This window comes from Dermacentor silvarum, chromosome 4 (genome assembly GCF_013339745.2).
Source record: "Dermacentor silvarum isolate Dsil-2018 chromosome 4, BIME_Dsil_1.4, whole genome shotgun sequence".
NCBI classification, from domain to species: Eukaryota; Metazoa; Arthropoda; class Arachnida; order Ixodida; family Ixodidae; genus Dermacentor; species Dermacentor silvarum.
In genome coordinates this window covers 228,102,858-228,124,520 of record NC_051157.2, presented here as the reverse complement: position 1 = coordinate 228,124,520, position 21,663 = coordinate 228,102,858, and the positions used below count along the sequence as shown (strand labels likewise).

Sequence of the window (21,663 nt, the reverse complement as noted above, 5' to 3'; positions counted from 1 at the left end):
CACAACGCAAGAATACAGGCTTTAAAGACACAAATAGGCTCGAAGCATTCCGGCGTTGCTGTCATCCACACACAATTTCAACTGATGGCTGTGGCGATGCGGACTCCGCCGCTTTGTTTGGGTTGGACGCTAGCGCCGTTCTTGCTCTTTTGCGTCGCACATTTGCGGCGCTCCTCGCTCACCGAGCTCCGAAAGTAGTCCGAATTAACCGATGTGCGGCCAAATAAGTCCGAATAATTTGATTGCATTGAATAATGCATACGCCGGCTGGGAGCACGCATGTTGTTGAGAAGCGTGCTTGCTGCTGCCCTGGCCGGCGAGATTTTCCCGCGGAAGCCGCATTATAACCGGTGTTTCGTCTCATGTGGATGCACTGTAAGCGGTATGTGTATAGATGGAGTTCTATGGGAGGGTAAACGGGAGTCGCAAAAGGCCGCGTTGTAGCCAGTTTTGCACTATAAACAGTTACGTTATAAATCGTCTCTGCTGTACTATCCAGACATGTAGGATTCACTCGTATGTCGTATGATTTGCCACGTCTTGCAAAGACTCTGAAGCAGTACGTTAGCACATGTCGCAGCTGCCGACGACGTAACACTATGTACCTAGCAGAGCAACTGCAACCCATAGCCACTCATCCATAGCATCGTCCTCTGCCAAGGAGCTTCAGAGGTAGCCATTACCAATCGTGGAACAGCATTCACTGCAGACATACTACAAGAGGTCTTGAAGCTCAGTGGCAGTGAACAACACAAAGCTACAACTTACAATCCCACAAACAAACAGGCTGACTGAACAATTGTACATCACAGATATGTTCCCAATAAAACTTATTGCTGGGATCGTTGGTGCATGATTAATGGATCGTTGGTGCATGACAGACAGCACACTGTCTGTGTTGCTTCTGTCGTCCTCGTCTTTTGCTACACTACAGTTCAGTAATTAATCATGTTCTGAATCATGAATGTGGTACTTGTGCAGTACCACATTCATTATCGCCAAACCTCATATGCCCGCCGCTACAATCTTTGCCACCATGTGGTCATGTACAATCCCGGCAATGAAGTATCGATATGGATACCCTTCCTACAACACAGCCATCTGAAAAAGCCGTTACGTCGCTATCCAGCCCTTTCAGTGTTGCAAGAAGTCTCAGCCAAGTTAACTATGTGGTTCTTCCGAATTCCCCAAAAAGAAGTCGCTGACCGTGCCAGATTGAAACCACATTTCTTGTACTGTGACCCGATTGTTCAGCGACTTTTGAGACGTCATGTGGTGACTTTGCGCCTCTTTCTTGTTCTTTTTTTATAGTGCATGTTTGTTTTTCTGGTGTAATATGACAAATCTCTTACACGCTTTCTTTCGTTTGTTTTTCACACTTATTATATAGCATCAAGTCAAAGCTTCTTTGGAAGAGGGAGTAATGCCACGTGCTATCATGTTAGTTGATAATTATCAATTAGTTGATAATGGCGTTATGGCTCTATTTTAAAAGCATTGTTCTTCATTGCATGAGTAACTTCATACCTCTTAACAAAACGACCCCGGTCAGACAACCCATGGATAACTCGAGAAGTCATCCACGCAAAACGACGAGTTAAACGGCTACGCCGTACAATTAAAAACAGTGCTAGTGACCCAAGTAAAAATTCAAAGCTAGCTGCCGCTGTTGCAGACTTTAAAGAAAAGAAAAGACAAGCGAAACAACAGTACTTCAAGGAAACCCTTCCGAACCTTCTTACAAGTAATCCGCAAAGATTCTGGAGATATTTTCGTGTGAGCTCTTCCTCTGCGTCCACGCCCTCGCCAGAAGAAAGCACCGCTAGAGCAAATGAATTTAACAATTTTTTTCATTCTGTGTTTAAGGAAGATAACGGCTTGCTACCTCCGCTAGGAACGACTACTAATGCGAGTATTGATCCCATAGACATCACTGATGCCGGAATGTTTAACCTCCTACTAAAACTAGATCCCAAAAAGGCTAATGGCCCTGATGACATTCCTAATATTTTCCTCAAAAGATATGCAGAATTATGTAGCGCGTACCTCGGCCTGATCTTTCGCAAATCAATTTTAACTTCCAAATTACCAGACGATTGGAAAGTCTCTAAAGTAATTCCAATCCACAAATCAGGAGACACAGACACGCCGTCTAATTTCAGGCCAATATCATTAACAAGTACATCCTGTAAGTTGCTCGAGCATATAATTCTGAAACATATCACTAATTTCCTAGAGAGAATAAACTACTTATCACCTAATCAACACGGTTTTCGTAGCAGTTTGTCAACCATTACTCAGCTCACTGAAGTAGTTCATGACCTTGCGTGTGCTATCAATAACCACAGTCAAATTGATTTGATATTACTTGACCTAGCTAAAGCATTTGATTCTGTCTGCCACATAAAACTAATAGCGAAACTAGAAACCGTGCTTGGAAAAGGGGCAATAACCACCTGGATTAAAGACTTTTTATTAGACAGATCCCAATTCGTAGTAATAGAAAACATGCCATCTAAAAATGTACCAGTAACATCCGGAGTTCCGCAGGGATCTGTGCTTGGGCCAGTCTTATTCTTAATATTTATTAATGACATGACCAGTAACATAGAATGCAGTATAAAGTTATTTGCTGACGACTGCATTATTTACAGAGAAATTAACAGTCACAATGATCACCTCCTACTTAACAGATCTCTTAGTATGCTGGCAGATTGGTGCAATAATTGGCAGATGTCAGTAAACATTAAAAAATCCGTGACCATGACCGTCTCAAGAAAGAAAGAACCCTCTTGCTACACGTACCTTATTAATAACCAACCCCTTGCAAAAGTAATAGAACACAAATATCTAGGTATTACATTAACATCTGATCTGAAATGGGACACTCACATAACAAGCATCACTACCAAAGCGCTGCGCAAACTGTTCTACCTTAAACGATGCCTAAAACTATCACCTCCGTCCACCAAACTCCTAGCCTACACGACCTTCGTGAGACCTATTTTAGAGTATGCTAATACAGTATGGTTTCCGCATTCGAAGACTAACATTAAAAAACTAGAAACTGTCCAACGTAAGGCTGTGAGGTTTATTCACAACAAATATAAACGTACGGATTCCCCTACTAACCTGTTGGTTGCCTCTGGCCTTCAGACATTAGAAGCTAGAGCGATACAGTCCCGATTAATATTTCTTTTTCAAATTCTTCATAATACTTATAAAATTGACCATTCCAAATATGTCGCTTATTCACAGTCACCTGAAAGCCGACATAAGCATCTGCATACATTGGTGGAATATTCTCACAAGGTCGACGCATTTAAACACTCATTTTTCCCGTCTACAATACGAAAATGGAACCAATTAGATCGCAATATAACAAGCACTAACACTCTCTCTGAGTTCCGCACCAAAATAGAGGCACTAACTTTAAATTGACAAACAGCATGTTTACGCAATTGAACAGGCTGACTGTCTCATCGTAAAGGATATATATAGATATTTTAATCACTTGATTGCCTTTCTTTCTTTTCTGCGTGTTAATTTTTTTGGTACGCTTTCTTGTTTCATGTTCAAATTAAGTGTATATGTACTACTCAGTGAAACTTTTTTCCGTCTTGTATGTTGCTGTATACATTGTTGCAAATCACACGAGTAAATATGTATGTCGCAATTGTACATTCCTAGGCATATATATGTATAGATACATTTTTTTTTCTCTTTCGTCTCACCTTTACTCTACAATGTACCCTCAATATGCCCACCTGTTATGCTCTCGATCGAGAGCGGCAGTATTGTAAATAAATAAATAAATAAATTAGTTGTTGATAATTATCTTGTTTTTTTTGTTTACTCCCGACTCTGATGCTTTCACTGTATTCGCTTGAGTACGTCGACGACTTCGCGCCAATGGCGAACGGGTGACAAGCCGTGACAGTCACTTTCCAACAGACAAATGATAGCCAGTGTATAACTAAAGTTCGCAAAGGGGCCTAATAAGAGGCCCTTTAAGACAGGAGCACAGTGTCAGTTTGAATTAAATGGAAGTTCGCATTAGGCGACTTCTAATTCGAGATTTGACTGAAAGTGGATTATGAAAATTTCCCTAGAGTTCGTATATTGCAATAAGCGACAGACATGAGTAGAGAATTCTCTTACAATTAAATGTCTTGCACCTTCCACATGCTTGAATTCCCAAAAGATTTCCCCACTGAAATGCATGCGGCAGTGACGGGACCCAAGAGTTAGTTTGAATTATCCCCCTACATAAATTATGCCAGGTTGAATTATCAGGATTCCACTAGTAATTAGATGTATTCAACTTGACATTTGACTGTAATGTGGGAACCAGGAGTTGTACAGGGGTGGTCAAAAGTTTCCAGGCCACAGCTTGCGCGAACACGTTCACTCTCAAGCAAGTAGCGGGGCTCCGGGAGTAACTTCGGCAATCGGAAGCTGAGGGTGGTGACAAACAGTGTCTCTTGCCCTCTTTCATCAAAACCTCGGGGCTCTTATAATCCAATACATGACACCCCACAGGGCATAAAGTGAACGTGCTCGCACAAGCTGTGACCTGGAAACTTTTGACTACCCCTGTACCTATTACGCCGGTATACCAAATCTTCCTAACCTGCATTCTTAGCTGTGACTTGATTCACAGCGAATCTTTGTGATAGGCACATGAAAATTGGCTGGACACACATCTATAAATACAGTCAAACCTCGATTTAACAAAATTATTGATGTAAAAAACTAGTTTTATTTGCTAATCGTAGTTCACTGAAAACAGTGTAGATTTTTTCACGATTTAACTATTTCGTGACAAGGTTTCACGTTACCAACCTGTATGAGTGGTAAGTCTTGTTAAAAACGAACTATAAAAATGTCAGCCGAGAAAAAAGTATTTCTTAAGAGTCCTTTCACTTAGGGGGCATGCAACGCTTGTCCTGTGGTCTTCGTTCCTTTGTCCTTGTTCTTTTCGCGCGATTACTTTACACCTTTTGCTCTATCCACGTGAAAAGTTCAAGCGGCAAAAACGTCATCGAAGCAGGCGCACCAGGATGCAGTATGCAGGAAAGAATATTGCACCATATGTCATGTAACAACTTGCGGAGACCGCAGGGCACACAGCAGCTCGAAGTGCTCTGAGCACTTTGAGAAACACGCAAGCTGACAATTCCTCCAGCACAAGGGGGGTGCAGAAGAAGCAAGTCCACAGTAACATGATCAAGCCCGCACTTGAGGGGAACAGGGGATGATCCGCCCTCTTCCCCTAGCGCGCACGTCTCCTCTACCCTGCTGTAGCTGCACATGGCTGTCTATAAGGGGGGCATGCATCGTATCTTGGAGGTAATCTTTGGCATGGAGGAAGGAAAAACAAAGGCGGGAACGTCACGTGACAATCTTGAAGTCTAGTCATACAAAAATTGTCGCAGTTTCACCCGAAAGGTGAAGCATCCATTGCGATAGCAAATTAGTAGAGAGCTATACGGAGTAAGGATAGCAGTTTTATCAGCAGTATGAACTTTGACATGCAGCAGCACCAGCAACGCGCAGAACTGTTGTCGACGCCGTCGGCGTTTTGCCCGCATTCGCACCGAACGCGCGCGGCGTTGGTCACCGTTGCCAGTGACTCTGGGGGCGGCTCGCAGGTTTTCGACAAGATCAGAACGGGACACTCATCGAGCAGCGTCGGAAGTCTTTACCACCTTCTCGCCTTGCAACGTTTTTATATAATTACGCATTTGGTGCCACAGCTAAACATCGCCTCCCTCCCTCCCCGGCCTCTCGTGCGACAAAAGAAGTTGCGTTTGCTCTATATAGACGTTTTCACGAGGCCACTTCCGACGGTCTGGCGTGGAGAGTATGTATTAGTGTTGCCTGTTTGGTCTGGACTGTGAGCTTGCCTTACGCTTTCATTGCGGAGTGGTAGCTTTCCTTCGATGTTTCCGCTTATTTCTGTCACAAATCACTTACACTCATAAATACAGAGCAGTCCACTTATAGTGATATCGAGAAGAACGAGAAATCCGATCATTATACCCGATCATCGCTATATGTGCACTGCGGAAAAAAAAAAGTCGAATATACCGTATTTTCCAGTCTATAAGTCGCACCTTTGTATAAGATGCACCTCCCTCAAAACGGCAGTCCTTCCGGAAAAAAACATATACAGTAGAACCCTGCTGTTACGTTCCCGAGTGCTGCGTTTTCCCGGCTGTTGTTTTTCGGCCGGTCCCGGCACAGCTCCCATAGAACCCAATGCATTGGAAACCCCGCTATTACGTTGCAACTGTGGGACCGTTCCCGCATCATACGTTGCGAACTGCCACCCCACACCGGCCCGAGCGGCCATTTTGACTTTTCATGTCGCTTGGCTTGGTTGCTTGACGACGGCATTGGCCGCCGAAAGTGTCGGGGGTGACACTAATGACATATTTTCGGTTTCCGCCAGCAACAGTATGGCCCTTGAGATCCGTATTTGTTATCTAAAGATGGTGTCTATGACGCGTTGCAGCCCTACAATTGGTTTTGGCTCATAGATTAAAATTAGATTATGGGGTTTTACCTGCCAAAACCAGTTCTGATTATGAGGCACGCCGTAGTGGGGGACTCCGGAAATTTGGACCATCTGGGGTTCTTGGCTCACAGATCTTCCATAAATGTTCCATATAAAGTCCAAGGGCGATAACGTCGTCGCCGCGCGCCGTATCCTGTATGTGCGAGTGAAAGCGTGCGAGGGGAGCCGATGACCGCGTCTAAATCTCGCGCACGAAAGAAAGAAAAGCAGGGAGGAAGCGCGCCTTCTTCCGTTGCGCTCGAGGTAACGGCGAGGGGGGAGAGATAGCGGGCAGCGTTGTGCTTTTAACTGCGTACTACGCAGCGGCGCGCAGGCCGTATCTTGAAAACGATCTGCGTTGGGGGCAGAGTCTACTAGTGTAGGTGCGTCGGCGGCTCGTAGCTTTGTGCGTGCTGTGTGTTCTCGGCGCTCAGTTTGCGTTGAAGCGATAGACGACAGCACGAAGGCCACTTTGCTCGCTTATGAAGCAGTGCTTAAATTCCTCACGCCAGCGTTTGACAGCGCGCGTCCGCGCTCATCGAGTGTGATGTGTTCATGTTTGCCTGTGAGCGCTGACACCATCCTTGTTAATATAGTTAATAAGCGAATGTGTACAAGTTTATACGGACGATAAAACTACTATTCTTACTCTGTATAGCTGTCTACTATAGTTTGCTATTGCAATCGATACTTCGGCTATCGGGCGAAACCGACTTTTTACACGCGTAAAAATTAAAATAATATTGTGTGCAGTTCAACACTACTCCCATTTCTCAATTTTTCCTGTTTCCGGGCTCTTGCGTTTCCCGGCTCATACGATTTTTTTACGGTCCCGTGAAAAATGTATCAGCGGGGTTCTACTGTATAAGACGCACCGGTTCGTTCAGTGAGCGATTTAAAAAAATTAGTTACGTTTCACTCCGTGAACACGGGTAACGCACAAGCGTGAGGGGGCCATATATTTCAACTCCAGGTGCATTTCTGCCATCGTGATTGTCGCGTGATGTTCCGTATAAAGTCCAATGGCGATAACTCTGGTAGCAACTGCGTAGTTTGCGCAGTGGCGCGCGCTGTATCTTGGCAGCGATCTGCAGATACGACGAATTTGGAGTCCGCCGACTCGCGGTCGGCCTCCCGCCACTTGTGTCGTTGATACCTCCTTCTCGCTTGGCGCTCGGGAACTCGATCACAAGAATGGTACGTCACCTCGATAGCGCGCACAGAACCCGTAGAACCCGTTTCGGTAAGTCAACCAGCGCGCTTCGAGTGGCCATAACATGGAATCTGATTTTGACGACAGTCTTTCCAGAAAAAGAAAAACCGTACATATAAGTCGCACCGTTCTATAAGACACCCTGACGATAAATTCAGGAAAAAAAAACTGTCTTTACACCGGAAAGTACGGTACCTTTGCAGTCCCGAAACTGAAATTACCACTTGTGATAAAAAAATAGACGTAGAAAGTAGGCTGTGAAAAATAAGTTTATACCTCTAAATAGCGTCTCAAAAGGCGCACTGAAATCGAAATCTGCACTTGCGTCCGCGGAAGTTTCGGATTCACAACCGCTGTGTGCACTGCGTCCATCAGCTGCGTGAACACTGGCGGCTATAATTTAACGTGCACGAATTCAATGAGCGACTAGGTCGTCGACATTGCACTCTGGTTGAACATCGGGGTCGGTGTCAAAGACAGGCCAGTGTCAATCTCGTCGTCCCTGCTGCTGCTGTCGTCGCCGCCGTCTTTAAAGACAACGATCGCCCCATCGGAGCCTTCATGATCGTGGCGCTCCCGGTTTTCGTCGATATCATCGACTGCGTGAGCTCGTACTTCTTCGAGTCTTGTAAAATTTGCATTGTTCTCTCAAGCGGCGCACCTCCCACTGATTCCGCGCTCGTCGAGAGAGAGAGCGCAGGCGCCCCGAGCTTATCGTCGCTACCACCCCCCCTCCTCCTCTTCTAAGGCCGCTCGCACAACCACCGATGATTTTCATTTTATTTCATTTCATTTATTGTTTCTGACACAATACAGGTCAGGGGCAGGTACAGCTTAAGGCAGAAGAGACTGCCTAACAATGGCCCTTCATTCTACCAGAAATTAAACAGGAGATAGCGAAAGCATTGTACGGGAAATAAGCTTGGTACAGCGAAAAATAGCAATAGTTAGTAAAACACACACAGTTTTTTTTTTCTTATACATCGTTGTAACCTGGCGCTTGAGGTCATACATAATTTATGGAGGTGTACAGGACAACAGATAGGATTTAACAATATTTTTAAAACGAGACATTGACATACATTCCTTCGCATTAATTAGAACTTGCGGGTTTGTATTTTAAAAAGTTAGTACGTACATCCTTTCTTTATATTCACACTTCTTTTAATTCGAACAAGTTTCCGGGCCCCTTCGGGTAAGAATTATTGATAGTCGACTGTATTAGGTACTTAAGTTGTTAACGCTCCCCTCAAACGGGCGCCCCAAGGAGTTCTCGAGGAAGAGAGACGAAGTGGAGGAGAAGGGCACGTGGTGCAAACGAACAGCCAGTGAGGCTGAAACCAGAATCTTAAGTGTGAGTCGTGAAACATCACGGCGCGCGTAGCGAGCGAGCACCATGAAACTGCCAACGCCGGCCAACGCTCGCTTCATGATAACGGCAGTAAACGAAAGTTCAGGGAGCGGGCGTCGCCGGCGCATCACGGCTACAGCCCTAACGCGGAGACCGTGGAATGTGAGGGAGGAGGGCGGCAGAGAAGCGGATTTCGCCCCAGCAACTACGCCGCTTCAGTGGCTCCCCTCTCTCTCCCTCACTTTTGACTGTCACCGTGCGCGCCCGGCGCCAACTCCCCAAAGTTTCGTTTTCTGCCGTTATCGGGAAGCAGGCGTTTGCCGGCGTGGGCAGTTTCGTTGGCCAGCCTGGGACAGCGCCGCTGCTTCCCTCTGCGCTGTAGCCGCAGCGTGCAAGGTCAACACGTGACTAGAAAGTAGAGGAAGCATAAAGGAGAAAGAAGGGTTCACTGCCATTTTCTACACGTGGCTACGGTAGCGTGGCTGAGACGTCGGCAGGTACACGCATGTTCCGGCGCAACGCAGAATCGGCGACCTTGCCATTTGAGAGAAGGTGAAATCTCCGCCGCGTTTTTTTTTTTCTTTTCTTTGTTTCGTTCGAGCGCGACATTGAGGGGTCTCTCCTAAGCTTTTACTCTAAGGCGGTGCCGGAGCAATGACGGTCGGAGGTGTCGCCGCGTGATTTGGTTCGAATTAACGAGATTCGACTGTAAATTCAATGCAAACGTTCTAGCCACATTCCTCGACTGTCGCATATGCGTGGCGGCTCGGTGCACATGTTTTGCATTTGTGCGGGCCTTGAAAATTGTTGCTTTGGTTGTAGTGCGGTACCGCTTATAGTGCAGATATTTGCGGCTCCGGAAACTTACGTTATAAGCGGTCTACACTGTACAACTGACGTTTTAACCAAGTCGGAACTAGATGCCGGATTTTAGAAAGCATGTAGTTAGACCTGCAAATGCTAGAATGCAATTTATTTACATGAGGGGTCGAATTCAAATTTTCTTCGAAAAGTACTCCTAGAAATTTAAATACAGATACACGTTCAATAGCACAAGTATCAAAACAAAGAGAAATATCAGTGATATCAGGTTTGTTCCTGGGCTTAAAAACAATAAATTTAGTTTTAGAAACATTTAACTCAAGTTGATTGAGAGACAACTAAATTAGCAACTCATGTAACCAATTATTTGCCACTGTTTCTAATTCAGCTAAATTACGACCAAAAAAGAATAGACTGGTATCATCGGCATAGAGGACCATTTTTGGTGTAAATAGTATGTTTACAATATCATTGATATAAATAATAAAAAATAGAGGCCCTAAAATAGACCCCTGTGGTACTCCATACTTTATTTCCTTCTACTCTGAACAAACAAGATTATGGTTTACGAACAGGAATCTACCTCAAAAATAATTATGAATGAGATTTAAAGCAACACCTCTAATTCCATATAAAGGAAGCTTCTGAAACATAATCTGAAACAGAATCCTGCTTCCTGATTGCCTGGGGCCCACCTAAACAAGCTACAGCTCGTGCTGCGAATCGATGTCCGACCGGTGTTGCTACACTTTCACTAAAATGTATCCCATCACACACAAAAGCGCCTTCACGGCCTCCTCGGTGCACTTCTCGGTTGATGTCAATGACCGTAAAATTCATTGCTTTAGCTAGAGTCCAAATTTCCCTTTTTACTGCAAGAACTGCCCTTTCAATTTCATACCCCTGCCTTTGAACCTCTGGCACCGTGTACACCGCAATTTGTACTTCCTTTGAAACATTCCGCAGGTCGGTGACCCCTTTGGCTATTTGCTTTGTGATGCCTGCCCCTTGTCAGTGCAGTACGTCAATCACTCTGCCCATTATCACCACTAGGTGTTGTGGGGATGCGCGACTCTCAAGCGTCCCCTGATGTTGTTTTCCCCGCATGTCTCCTGTAGTCCGGCTTCTCTGCGTGGCAAAGCCCTGCGGTGGTTGCGGCGCGTTGCGAGAGATGGCGCTAGTGTCGCGATGCTGCGCTAGTGTCGCGATGCTGGCGCCACCGAACGGCGGGGTCACTTGGGAGAAAAAGGTCGGAGGCGCTCTCTCTTAGGCTGGGGATCGGCGACCAACACGCACGAACGCTTCGCGCGTGCGCCGGCCCGCTTCGCGCGACCGTCGCGCGAGGCTTAGAGCAGGACACCGGTATGGACGAACACGGATCGTTCGAGCGCGCCACCATTCGCGTGACTGTACACGTGAACGACTAGGCGATGGTGTCATAGCATGGGGCGAACGTATTCGCTCGCTATCGGGTCGCGGTGAGTCGGACTTCCTTGATTTGTCGCGCGCCCGTGTGAATGTTCAATTGGTTGTAATTCGGCTAGTATGTATTAGTGTATGAAAGGTGCAATAAATGCCCTTTTGATTGTTTGCACTACTGTGTTGTCGTTCTTTGCCCCAAGAGCACATGTGAGACCCCACATCTGGAGCCCAACGTGGGCCCTTGGGGCATCGGACGATAATTTTAACAGCTTTGCTCGGTTCGAGATGTTTCAACCGAAGCGTAGTCCTAGCGTGGATTTTGATCGCTAGTGTCGGCAGGGTGCTTTCTTGAGCGAGGCGACGGTTGCTGTCGCGTGTTTGAACTTTTCAACATGCTAAGCCTTTTCGCGAGTGTTTTGAAGTACACTCGTCGGTACGAGAGCCACGTGGTCTGCATCCTGGGAGAGCGAGGCCTAGCGCCCGCGAAGCATTGGCAAGCCTGAAGCGAGTGAGTACGGAAGCCTCGTGGGTGGTCCGAATTTCTTATGTAAATAGCTTCTTCTATATCTTTGACTTCGGAAGTCGAGGGTCAGGGAGCCGGGTGGCTGCGGGCCACGGGTGCCGCTACGGGCTGACTGGTATTGCGGCCTGGCACCGGGCGCTCCGACACCGTCTGGGACGGTGGGCGCCGTCAACTCGGATGCTGTGGGCACCGAGCGGAGTAGGACCACCTCACAGAGCTAACGTCTCCTCGCGGCTGCCTGTTCTTGTGCCCATTTTGGGTGTTGTTGTTTTTGTTTTTTTTTGGATACCGGTTGTTGTCAAAGTAGCGACGCATTAGGCCTAAGGCTTAACAAAGCCGCCTGTCGCACGTTGAGGGACACAACCTGGTGGACCGTGGTGTTGAGATGTCGCATATTGCTTCCCTCATTAGTTCGCCTCGCACGAATTGAAATTACTCGTTCGACTCAAGAAAGTAAACTTTGTTCACGTGAACTTAGCATCTGAAATGCCGCCCGGAATTTTGGCTAGCCGAATTGAACATCGTACCACGTGGGCGATGCGTATGCCGAATTCCTCTCCCTTGCACTACTTTAGTGTTTGTCGAGTGCGTTGAGTGTACGCAGTGTGAGCGGAGTCACCCCTGGTTTGCTGTCACCTGCACATCGTCAGCGCTGCTGCCCCGGACTACAATCGAGCTACCCCAGGCGATGCAGATGCCTGTGGCCAGTTCGGCGCAGCGATTTCGGCGGCCGCCTGTGTCCGGCTCGCTACCCTCGGCGGCTGGACAAAGAGCCGGCAGTCACCAATGGCTACTGCGGCTCTCGTCAGCAGGGCGCGAGCGACGCTTGCTCGTGCCGACTTCTGCGTCGCCGTTTCCGGAGTCCTGGGCTGGAGTCGTGCCATCGAATCTGCAGACGTGGTGCTGTGACCAACGGAAGCCAGCGGTGAACCCCAGAGTCAATGTCGGCTCGCACGTTGTGGATAACGCGTGGACATTTACTCGGCGGCGCCACTGTTGCATGTACTAACTTTTGTTCGTGACGCGCGCGTTGATAGGCCTTGTGACATGTTTCGCCGGCGTATGTGTGGTGATTTAAGGTTGGGGGGATGTGGGGATGCGCGACTCTCACGCGTCCCCTGATGTTGTTTTCCCCGCATGTCTCCTGTAGTCCGGCTTCTCTGCGTGGCAAAGCCCTGCGGTGGTTGCGGCGCGTTGCGAGAGATGGCGCTAGTGTCGCGATGCTGCGCTAGTGTCGTGATGCTGGCGCCACCGAACGGCGGGGTCACTTGGGAGAAAAAGGTCGGAGGCGCTCTCTCTTTGGCTGGGGATCGGCGACCAACACGCACGAACGCTTCGTGCGTGCGTCGGCCCGCTTCGCGCGACCGTCGCGCGAGGCTTAGAGCAGGACACCGGTATGGACGAACACGGATCGTTCGAGCGCGCCACCGTTCGCGTGACTGTACACGTGAACGACTAGGCGATGGTGTCATAGCATGGGGCGAACGTATTCGCTCGCTATCGGGTCGCGGTGAGTCGGACTTCCTTGATTTGTCGCGCGCCCGTGTGAATGTTCAATTGGTTGTAATTCGGCTAGTATGTATTAGTGTATGAAAGGTGCAATAAATGCCCTTTTGATTGTTTGCACTACTGTGTTGTCGTTCTTTGTCCCAAGAGCACATGTGAGACCCCACAGTGTCTCTCCTCCATTGTGTCCCACATGCATTCCTTGGCTGTTTGTTGATGTTGGAATCCTCAACAAAGACAACTCGACGCTTTTCTTCCCCCTCAACGCCGAAAGCTGCCCCCGAGGTCACAGTTTAGTAGAGCAAAGTACAGTAGAGGTCATCGAGTGAGACCTCTGCCTGAGCGTGCATGACACCGATAAAAGTACGTACGTTGCTTCATGTAGCTGTGCCTTTGCTAGCACCATCAATGGTTCGCCTTTCTGACGAAACTGCGACATTTTTTTTTTGTCCCCTCAAGACAAACACCTGTATCTTATTGTACTCTTACTTTTAATTTGAGGGCGCCATCTGATGACGGCTGCGCGCACTAAGCGCGGTCAGCCATGGCATCCATGACTAACGGTGCCGCACGACACAACAGGCTCATCTCGGATGCCGTGAGCCAAAGCATTGCTGGTGCTCATAACCACGCTATTATGGCCGAACATTCTTGCTATTTGTTTATAGCTGATTACTGACAAGATTCTATCAACCAGGAATGCTTTGGAAATTTGTGAAACGACTTTTACTGCTCAAACTAAAACCTTGAAATAGCAAAATTCAAGGGATGGGCGAATATTTGCTATTGTTGAATATTCAATAAAATTATTGTCTATTCTTTATTGGATATTTTTGAATTCTTCAGCGCTCCCGAATAGGCAGCCAGAAGCCACAGACGGCCAGTACAAAAACACATCTCACAGGCTATGCTTTACGTCATGGCTGCCATACATCACACGCAAATCTCGAAGGCTATACGTTTTGCATGAAATAGCCAGAAATGTGCGACACAAGAGCACAAACGGCACTAGCGTCCACCCAAAACGAAGCGACGGAGTCCGCATCGCCGTAGCCATCAGCGGAAATCGTACGTGAATGACAGCGACACAACGCTTTGTGCCTATTTGTGCCTTTGTTGCTTTTATCACCGTGCATAACAACGCGTTGGCCACGAGATTTCATAATCGCCATCCATGATCGCATCGATAACGGCCGCGGTTTCTTTCGCAACGGTTGCGGAAAAAAGTAGTTTCGTTTTGAATCGATACTCGCATTGGCCGCGTGCCTAAAAAGCTGCGTAGTCGCCATCCATGATCACATAAATAGTGACCGCGATATCGTCTGTAGTTGTTGCAGCGAACGGTTGTTTCGTTCCGACTCTGTGCGTGCATCGGCCGCGAGCCCTAAGCACCGCAATGTGGCTGTTCATGATTGTGACAATGGCGGAGGCGGTTTCCTCTGAAGTGATTACAACAAACAGTTTCGGTTTGACTCGGTACAAAGGTGTCCAGGATGAACAGCACCGGCTACATCACGATGGACGTGCGATCTGTTGGCAATCAGCTTACTGGCAAAAAAATAATCGGGATGTGCACGCGGTAGTAGAAAGCGTGTCGCAAATGATGGCGCGCGCCGCGGCTGTGCTGCGAGGGAAGTCACAAGGCCTCAATCGCCGCTGTGAGAGCCAATCACTCACGAGATGACGAGAATTGCAGCTTCATCACTGCTTTTGTGCAAAATAGCAAAAGGATTTGTTCATCCATTCCACTAATAAAAGCGTGTTGACGTTGTAAGCATTTGCTTATTGTTTTCTGGATACCCTTGATAATTTGGCATTCGGTTAATTCGGACATTTTTTTTTCCGTCCCGTGAAATTCGAATTAACAAGGTTTTACTGTAATATGTGATATATACTATTCGAACTGTTCGATTCAAAATTATTTGACCAAATCACTATTCGCTTCGAATTCGCTTCAAACCTCAAATTCGTGCATCCCTACAAAATTCGCAATTTAACAAAGTTTTTTGCTGCAAGTAACACTTCATTATATTGAGGTACGACTGTACATACAAGGCACTTCTTTCTGGTTTCCAAAACATGAAAAGTGAAAATACTCACATGAAACTTGCCTACGGAGGTGTCAACAAAGCATATGCCGAAGTCCATGCTGGTTGATGCCTGCAAGGATGCCAACAAAGACTGCGCTTTCCAATCAACATTTGGTCTGTTAATATTCACCCATTCAATACTTGAATCTGTAGTCACCGCAATGATACTAACAAAACTGAGTCTACGAAGAAAAAAAGCTGTGCATTTAACTTAATACACTTCTTGGACTGAATCCCTTTCTACACTAGCTATACAGTATAGACCACTTATAACGTAACCGCTTATACTGCAGGACCGGATATAGTACGGGTTTTTCAGATTCCCGCTAATTTTCCCTTAGCACTCCATGTATACGCATACCGCTTACAGTGCAGCCGCGTGAGACAAAATACCGGTTATAATGCGGCTTCCGCTGGAAAATCTCCCCGACAAGGGCGTTAGCGAGCACGCTTCTCAACGAGGTGCACCCACCGACGGGAGAGGAGATCAACGAAGGCGATGCGGAGGAGGAGCATGAGTCCAAGGGCGATAAAATCGTCACCGCGCGGCGCCGTATGTGCGAGTGAAAGTGCGCCTTTCGCACGGGGGCCGCGCGCCTTCACGCACAAGAGAGCGAACGCACAGGGGAGAGCAAACGCGACTTCCGTCACGGCCGGGCGCGCCAGTCGAGCCCAGCCCTGCCTCCGTCGTGCAAAAGGCCGGGGGGGTGTATGGGAGGGAGGGGGGGGGGGGGGGGGCAACGCTCTGCTGCGGGGCACCAAATGCGTATCTTGCAACCGGGCGCAAGGGTAACTGGTGACGCAATCTCCCACGCGAAAGGAGCAAAGCGGGAAGGCAGCGCAGGAGGGAGGAAAGGAGGGGGGGGGGGGGGGCGGCTTCTACTCTGCCAACAAACGCGTTCTTGTACTTTGCGCCTGTGCCGGCTGTCGGGGTTGTCGCGCGCACCGTATCTTGAAAGCGATCTCCACACGGCTCTGCTGTGCTTGCGCCCCTCAGTTTCCGTTGAAGCGATAGACCGCAGCGATAGACCGCGTCCCATCCCTTCAGGGGCACGACGCCGCTGAAGGGATGGGACGCTTACCGCTGCTGTATTTCCAGATTGTGTTCCTCGGTGCCGTATCTCCGTGGATTCTCGAACCTCGGCCGCGCAGTTCTGGTCAAGCATTTCCGTTCCTGATTCCAAAAGTGCAAGGATGGCCAAGCTTGGTTCCTTCGGCTACTGGCGGTTGGCAACAAGGCTCATTCACTGACGCCCCCGCAAGATATGAAGCGGGATATATAGACCAGCCAGGCACCACTTCGGTTGGGCACGACGCCGCTGAAGGGATGGGACGCTTACCGCTGCTGTATTTCCAGATTGCGTTCCTCGGTGCCGTATCTCCGTGGATTCTCGAACCTCGGCCGCGCAGTTCTGGTCAAGCATTTCCGTTCCTGATTCCAAAAGTGCAAGGATGGCCAAGCTTGGTTCCTTCGGCTACTGGCGGTTGGCAACAAGGCTCATTCACTGACGCCCCCGCAAGATATGAAGCGGGATATATAGACCAGCCAGGCACCACTTCGGTTGGGCACGACGCCGCTGAAGGGATGGGACGCTTACCGCTGCTGTATTTCCAGGTTGGTTACTTCAAAGATGCTTCCTGTCTAAAAAGCAGCCATTACTGCCTTGTAGCGGTGTCGTGCCCGACCGATTTGCGTGATATGATGCGTCGTTTATTCCTGTTCTTTTCATGCTTGCGCAAGAAATCTGCATGTCTGTTGTTGCTTTCGGGTGACATTGAATCAAATCCCGGACCTAGCGTGGAACAAACACTTGAACTTGTCCTTGAAACCGTGCGTAGGCTAGAAGTGGGTCAGAATGCATTAATCGGTGAAATTAAGTGGCTGAGAGAAAAGCAAGATGCAACCGAGAAAGAAATTAATGGCTTGACCGAGAGAGTGGTTACTTTGGGAGCAAAGCTTGTTTCATATGCCCCTACACTATCCAACTTCTCGGATCATGCTGCTGGTTCATTTGCGAATCAACTTCAGGCAGTTGTGTCAAGGTGTGATGAAGCTGAGAACAGAATGCGACGGTGCAATCTGTTGTTCTTTGGAATTCCCGACGAGGAAAAAGAGAGCTGGGCAACTACAGAGGGAAAAGTTATTGCCCTGTGCACAGATAAGCTGGAAACGACAACTACTAGTTCTCAGTTTGAACGTGTACACCTGCTGGGAAAATTTGCTTCAAATAAATGTAGGCCAATAATTGCTAAGTTTACGTTTTTTAAGGACAAGCAAGAAATTCTCACCCGTGCACATAAGCTGAAAAATTCTGGGATATCTATTAGAGAAGATTTTTCACTGGCTACACGACAGGCACGCAGGAAACTGCTTCAATTTGCCAGAGAACGGAATTGCCCTTATAAATTGAATGTCGACAAACTTCGTATTGATAATAACACATATACTTACGACAGTGTTTCTGACTCTGTAGTAACTGCTAGATAACTAGTTGCCGATGTGCGCAGTGCGAAAGTGCAGCGGCCATCAACTTCACGTGCACCTTCATTTTCAGTATCATTTACTAACATCCGCAGTGTGTTGCCAAAACGTGTCCTGCTTGAATCATATCTTGAAGATAGTAAACCCGATGTTGTATTGCTGACCGACACTTGGCTTCACGCCGATCTATGTGACTGAGTTATATCATACTTCTAACCAGTATGCCATTTATCGCCATGATCGTGCACATAAAAAAGGTGGCGGCGCGTTGATAGCCATCAATAAAACTATACCTTCCTTTCTTGTTGACACTGACTCTGCTCTTGAAGTAGTCTGGGTAGCTTGTCCTACGTTATTCGGAAAGTTATTGATGGGTGTATGCTACCGCCCACCTGCCTCTGACCGCCTGTTTGTATCTGATCTTCACAAAACTATTTCCAGGGCTCTTGAACAGTTTCCCACTAACAAAATCTACCTATTTGGTGATTTTAATTTTCCTGATATTAATTGGTCTCGCTTGTCGTCATCGAGCAGTGAATCAAGTGATTTTATTGAGCTGTGTTTAGAGTTTAATCTTACCCAGATTGTTACAGAGCCCACTCGCGGTAATAATATATTAGATCTTATCCTCACAACAGAGCCACATAGCATTAGCCCTGTCGTGCAGCTTGACGGCTTTAGCGACCATAATCTACTGCAATTCTCAATTAATATTCCACGGAATTTTGCTGGTGTTGAACGTAAGGTTATTAGGGATTATAATAGGGCAAATTATGAACAAATGAACACTGAACTTGAGGTTTTTTTTTTTCATAAAACGTTTCTTCCATCATTCACCAACAGGTCTGTTGAAGAAAATTGGAATTTATTTAAAAATATTATGACACTTCTAGTAGATAAGTACGTGCCATTAGTCGCAATATCTAATGACAAACATAACCCATGGTTTAATAAATCGCTTAGTTCACTCAGAAATAAAAAGAAAAGGTTATACGCTTCTGCTAAACGGCTATCATGTCCTTCATCATGGTCTAAATATAAAGATTGTTTAAAGACTTACTGTCTTGCAATATCTGAAGCGAAAAAGAAGTATTTTTCCACCGATCTGTCCTCACTTTTATGCACTAACCCTAGAAAGTTTTGGCGAGCTGTTTCTCCTGACCGTGGCTGTAATACCGTTACATTACATAACGCCGACAATGTTCCTGTCTCTGCATCTGAGTGTGCTTCTACTTTCAATTCGTTTTTTTGCTCTGTTTTCACTAATGAAGACTGCTCTTCCATTCCCTGTGTCTCCGACCTTAATTATTGCTTCATGTCTCCTATAAGTATTAGTGTTGATGGCATCTCGAAACTAATACGCGATTCGAAAGTGTCTACATCGTGCGGCGTTGATAATATCAATTCTAAAATCCTAAAAAACACGGCAGCTATGTCCAGTCAGATTTTATACCACATTTTTCAGCAGTCTTTATCAACTGGTCTTCTTCCTGCTGACTGGAAGATAGCCAAAGTAATTCCGATTTTCAAAGATGGAAACAGGCACTCTCCTGGTAACTACCGCCCCATTTCGCTAACATGCATTTGTTGTAAGTTTCTCGAGCACATCATTGCCTCCCATATTTTCAACCATCTTGAATCTAATAACTTTTTCTTTCAAAATCAACATGGTTTCCGTAAAGCGTTGTCTTGTGACACTCAACTATTGGAATTTACGTCAGACTTACATAATGGCATGAATAATAGCAAACTTATTGACTGCATTTTCCTTGACTATGCAAAAGCCTTTGACAGAGTCGCTCACTGTCGCCTAATAGCTAAATTAACTGCTCTTAGGATCGATTCATTAACATTATCCTGGATCCGTAATTTCTTATCTAATCGGCGGCAGTTCGTATCTGTTAATAACTTTAGCTCCTCTACATCAGTAGTAACGTCAGGTGTACCGCAGGGTAGTGTATTAGGCCCTCTTCTTTTCTTAACTTTTATTAATGATTTACCCAGCAACATTTCTTCTTGTATACGACTTTTTTCGGATGACTGCGTAATTTACAGAGCCATTAATTGTCATGGTGACCATTTAACTTTACAAAATGACCTTCACTTAGTTAATCAGTGGTGCGACCGAACACATCTAAATGCTGCGTACTTTCCTTCACTCGCGCGCAATCAGCTATTAAGTTACCGTACAAAATCTGTTCGGCTGAAGTTCCTCGTGGCTCTACTTACAAATATCTTGGTGTTCATTTCTGTACTAATCTTTCCTGGTGTACTCACATCGAGAAGATATGCGCTAAAGCTAACAGAACTTTAGGGTTTTTACGTCGTCATCTGCATCTTTCCCCCTCTACCATTCAACAACAGGCCTACCAAACATTGGTACGCCCTAAACTAGAATATGCTTCATCGATCTGGTCTCCTCATCAACAGTACCTAATAGACAAATTGGAATCCATCCAAAATCGTGCTGCCTGCTTTATAACTTCTAATTACAGCCGTCAATCTAGTATTATCCGAATTAAATGTGATATTTCCCTTCCTGACTTGGATTCCCGCCGCTCTGTTGCCCTTCTATGCCTCTTTCATAAATACTTCTATAACTCGTGGTCCAGCCGTTTGTCACTTGAAATTCCTTCTCGCACATCTAGTCGACTTCATAATCATCTCAGCTTCAGGCGTATTTTTGGCCGCACACAGTCACTCAATAATTCTGCATTGCCACGCGCCATCGCACTATGGAATAACCTTCCAAATGATATTGTTTCAGTAAAAGATTCTGCCAATTTTCGTGAACAATTGCAACTTCATATGTTGACTCTGTATTAATATATATTTTTTTTTATGATTACCAGTGTTCCTATTTCCCTTCCAATGTACAAATTTACTTGTTTTTTCCTACTATGTAGTTATTTTTATGCCGTATTTATTGCCTTTTTTCTGTAACCCCCCCTACGCAATGCTCCACTGGAGCCTGTGGGGTAATATGAATAAATGAATAAATAAACCTTCGCTCGCTGGGCCGCGCGCAAAAGCAAGAAAAGCGCCACCGCGTCGAACTCTTCGCGCCCAGTCACGGCCTCCCCGCTGTCCGGCGTCGCATCCGCACCTCCGCACCAAGAGAAAGGGAGAAAGCCCGTGACTGCGTGCTATTCTCTTTCGCGGCCGTCGGTGGGGCGGCGTTTATACGTATCAACCGACGCGGGTCGAAAATCGATTCGTAACAACCGTTCTCTAGCACGTTGCAAAGTAATGAGGCTCAGCCGGGACCACAGGAAAATTCGTATCATCCGTAAATTCGTATTAGCCGTGATCATATCATTGAGATTCCACTGGATACGCATACCGCTTACAGTGCAGCCGCGTAAGACGAAATACCGGTTATAATGCGGCTTCCACAGGAAAATCTCGCCCACAACGGCGGTAGCGAGCACGCTTCTCAACGAGGTGCGCCCACCGATGAGAGAGATCAACGAGGGCGATGCAGAGGAGGAGCATGAGATGTGGAGCATGAGTCCAAGGACGATCAAATCGTCGCCGCGCCCCGTATGTGCGAGTGAAAGCGCGCCTTCACGGAGAGCAAACGCGACTTCCATCGCGCGAAAGGCCGTGGGGGTATGGGAGGAAGGGTGGGGGTCGACGCTGTGCTGCGGCACCAAATGCATATCGTGCAATCGGGCGCAAGGGGAACTGGC

General features: G+C 46.9%; 1 protein-coding gene across 1 annotated transcript in view; it reads right to left on the bottom strand.

Annotated features, from left to right (window-relative positions):
* The window catches only part of LOC119451027 (DNA mismatch repair protein Msh6), a 383,914-nt gene that overhangs the window by 224,406 nt on the left and 137,845 nt on the right, over positions 1–21,663 (bottom strand). The window contains exon 13 of the mRNA XM_037714459.2: positions 15,500–15,559. Within this exon, the coding sequence (XP_037570387.1) occupies positions 15,500–15,559 (60 nt within the window). The remainder of the gene's footprint in view (positions 1–15,499; positions 15,560–21,663) is intronic.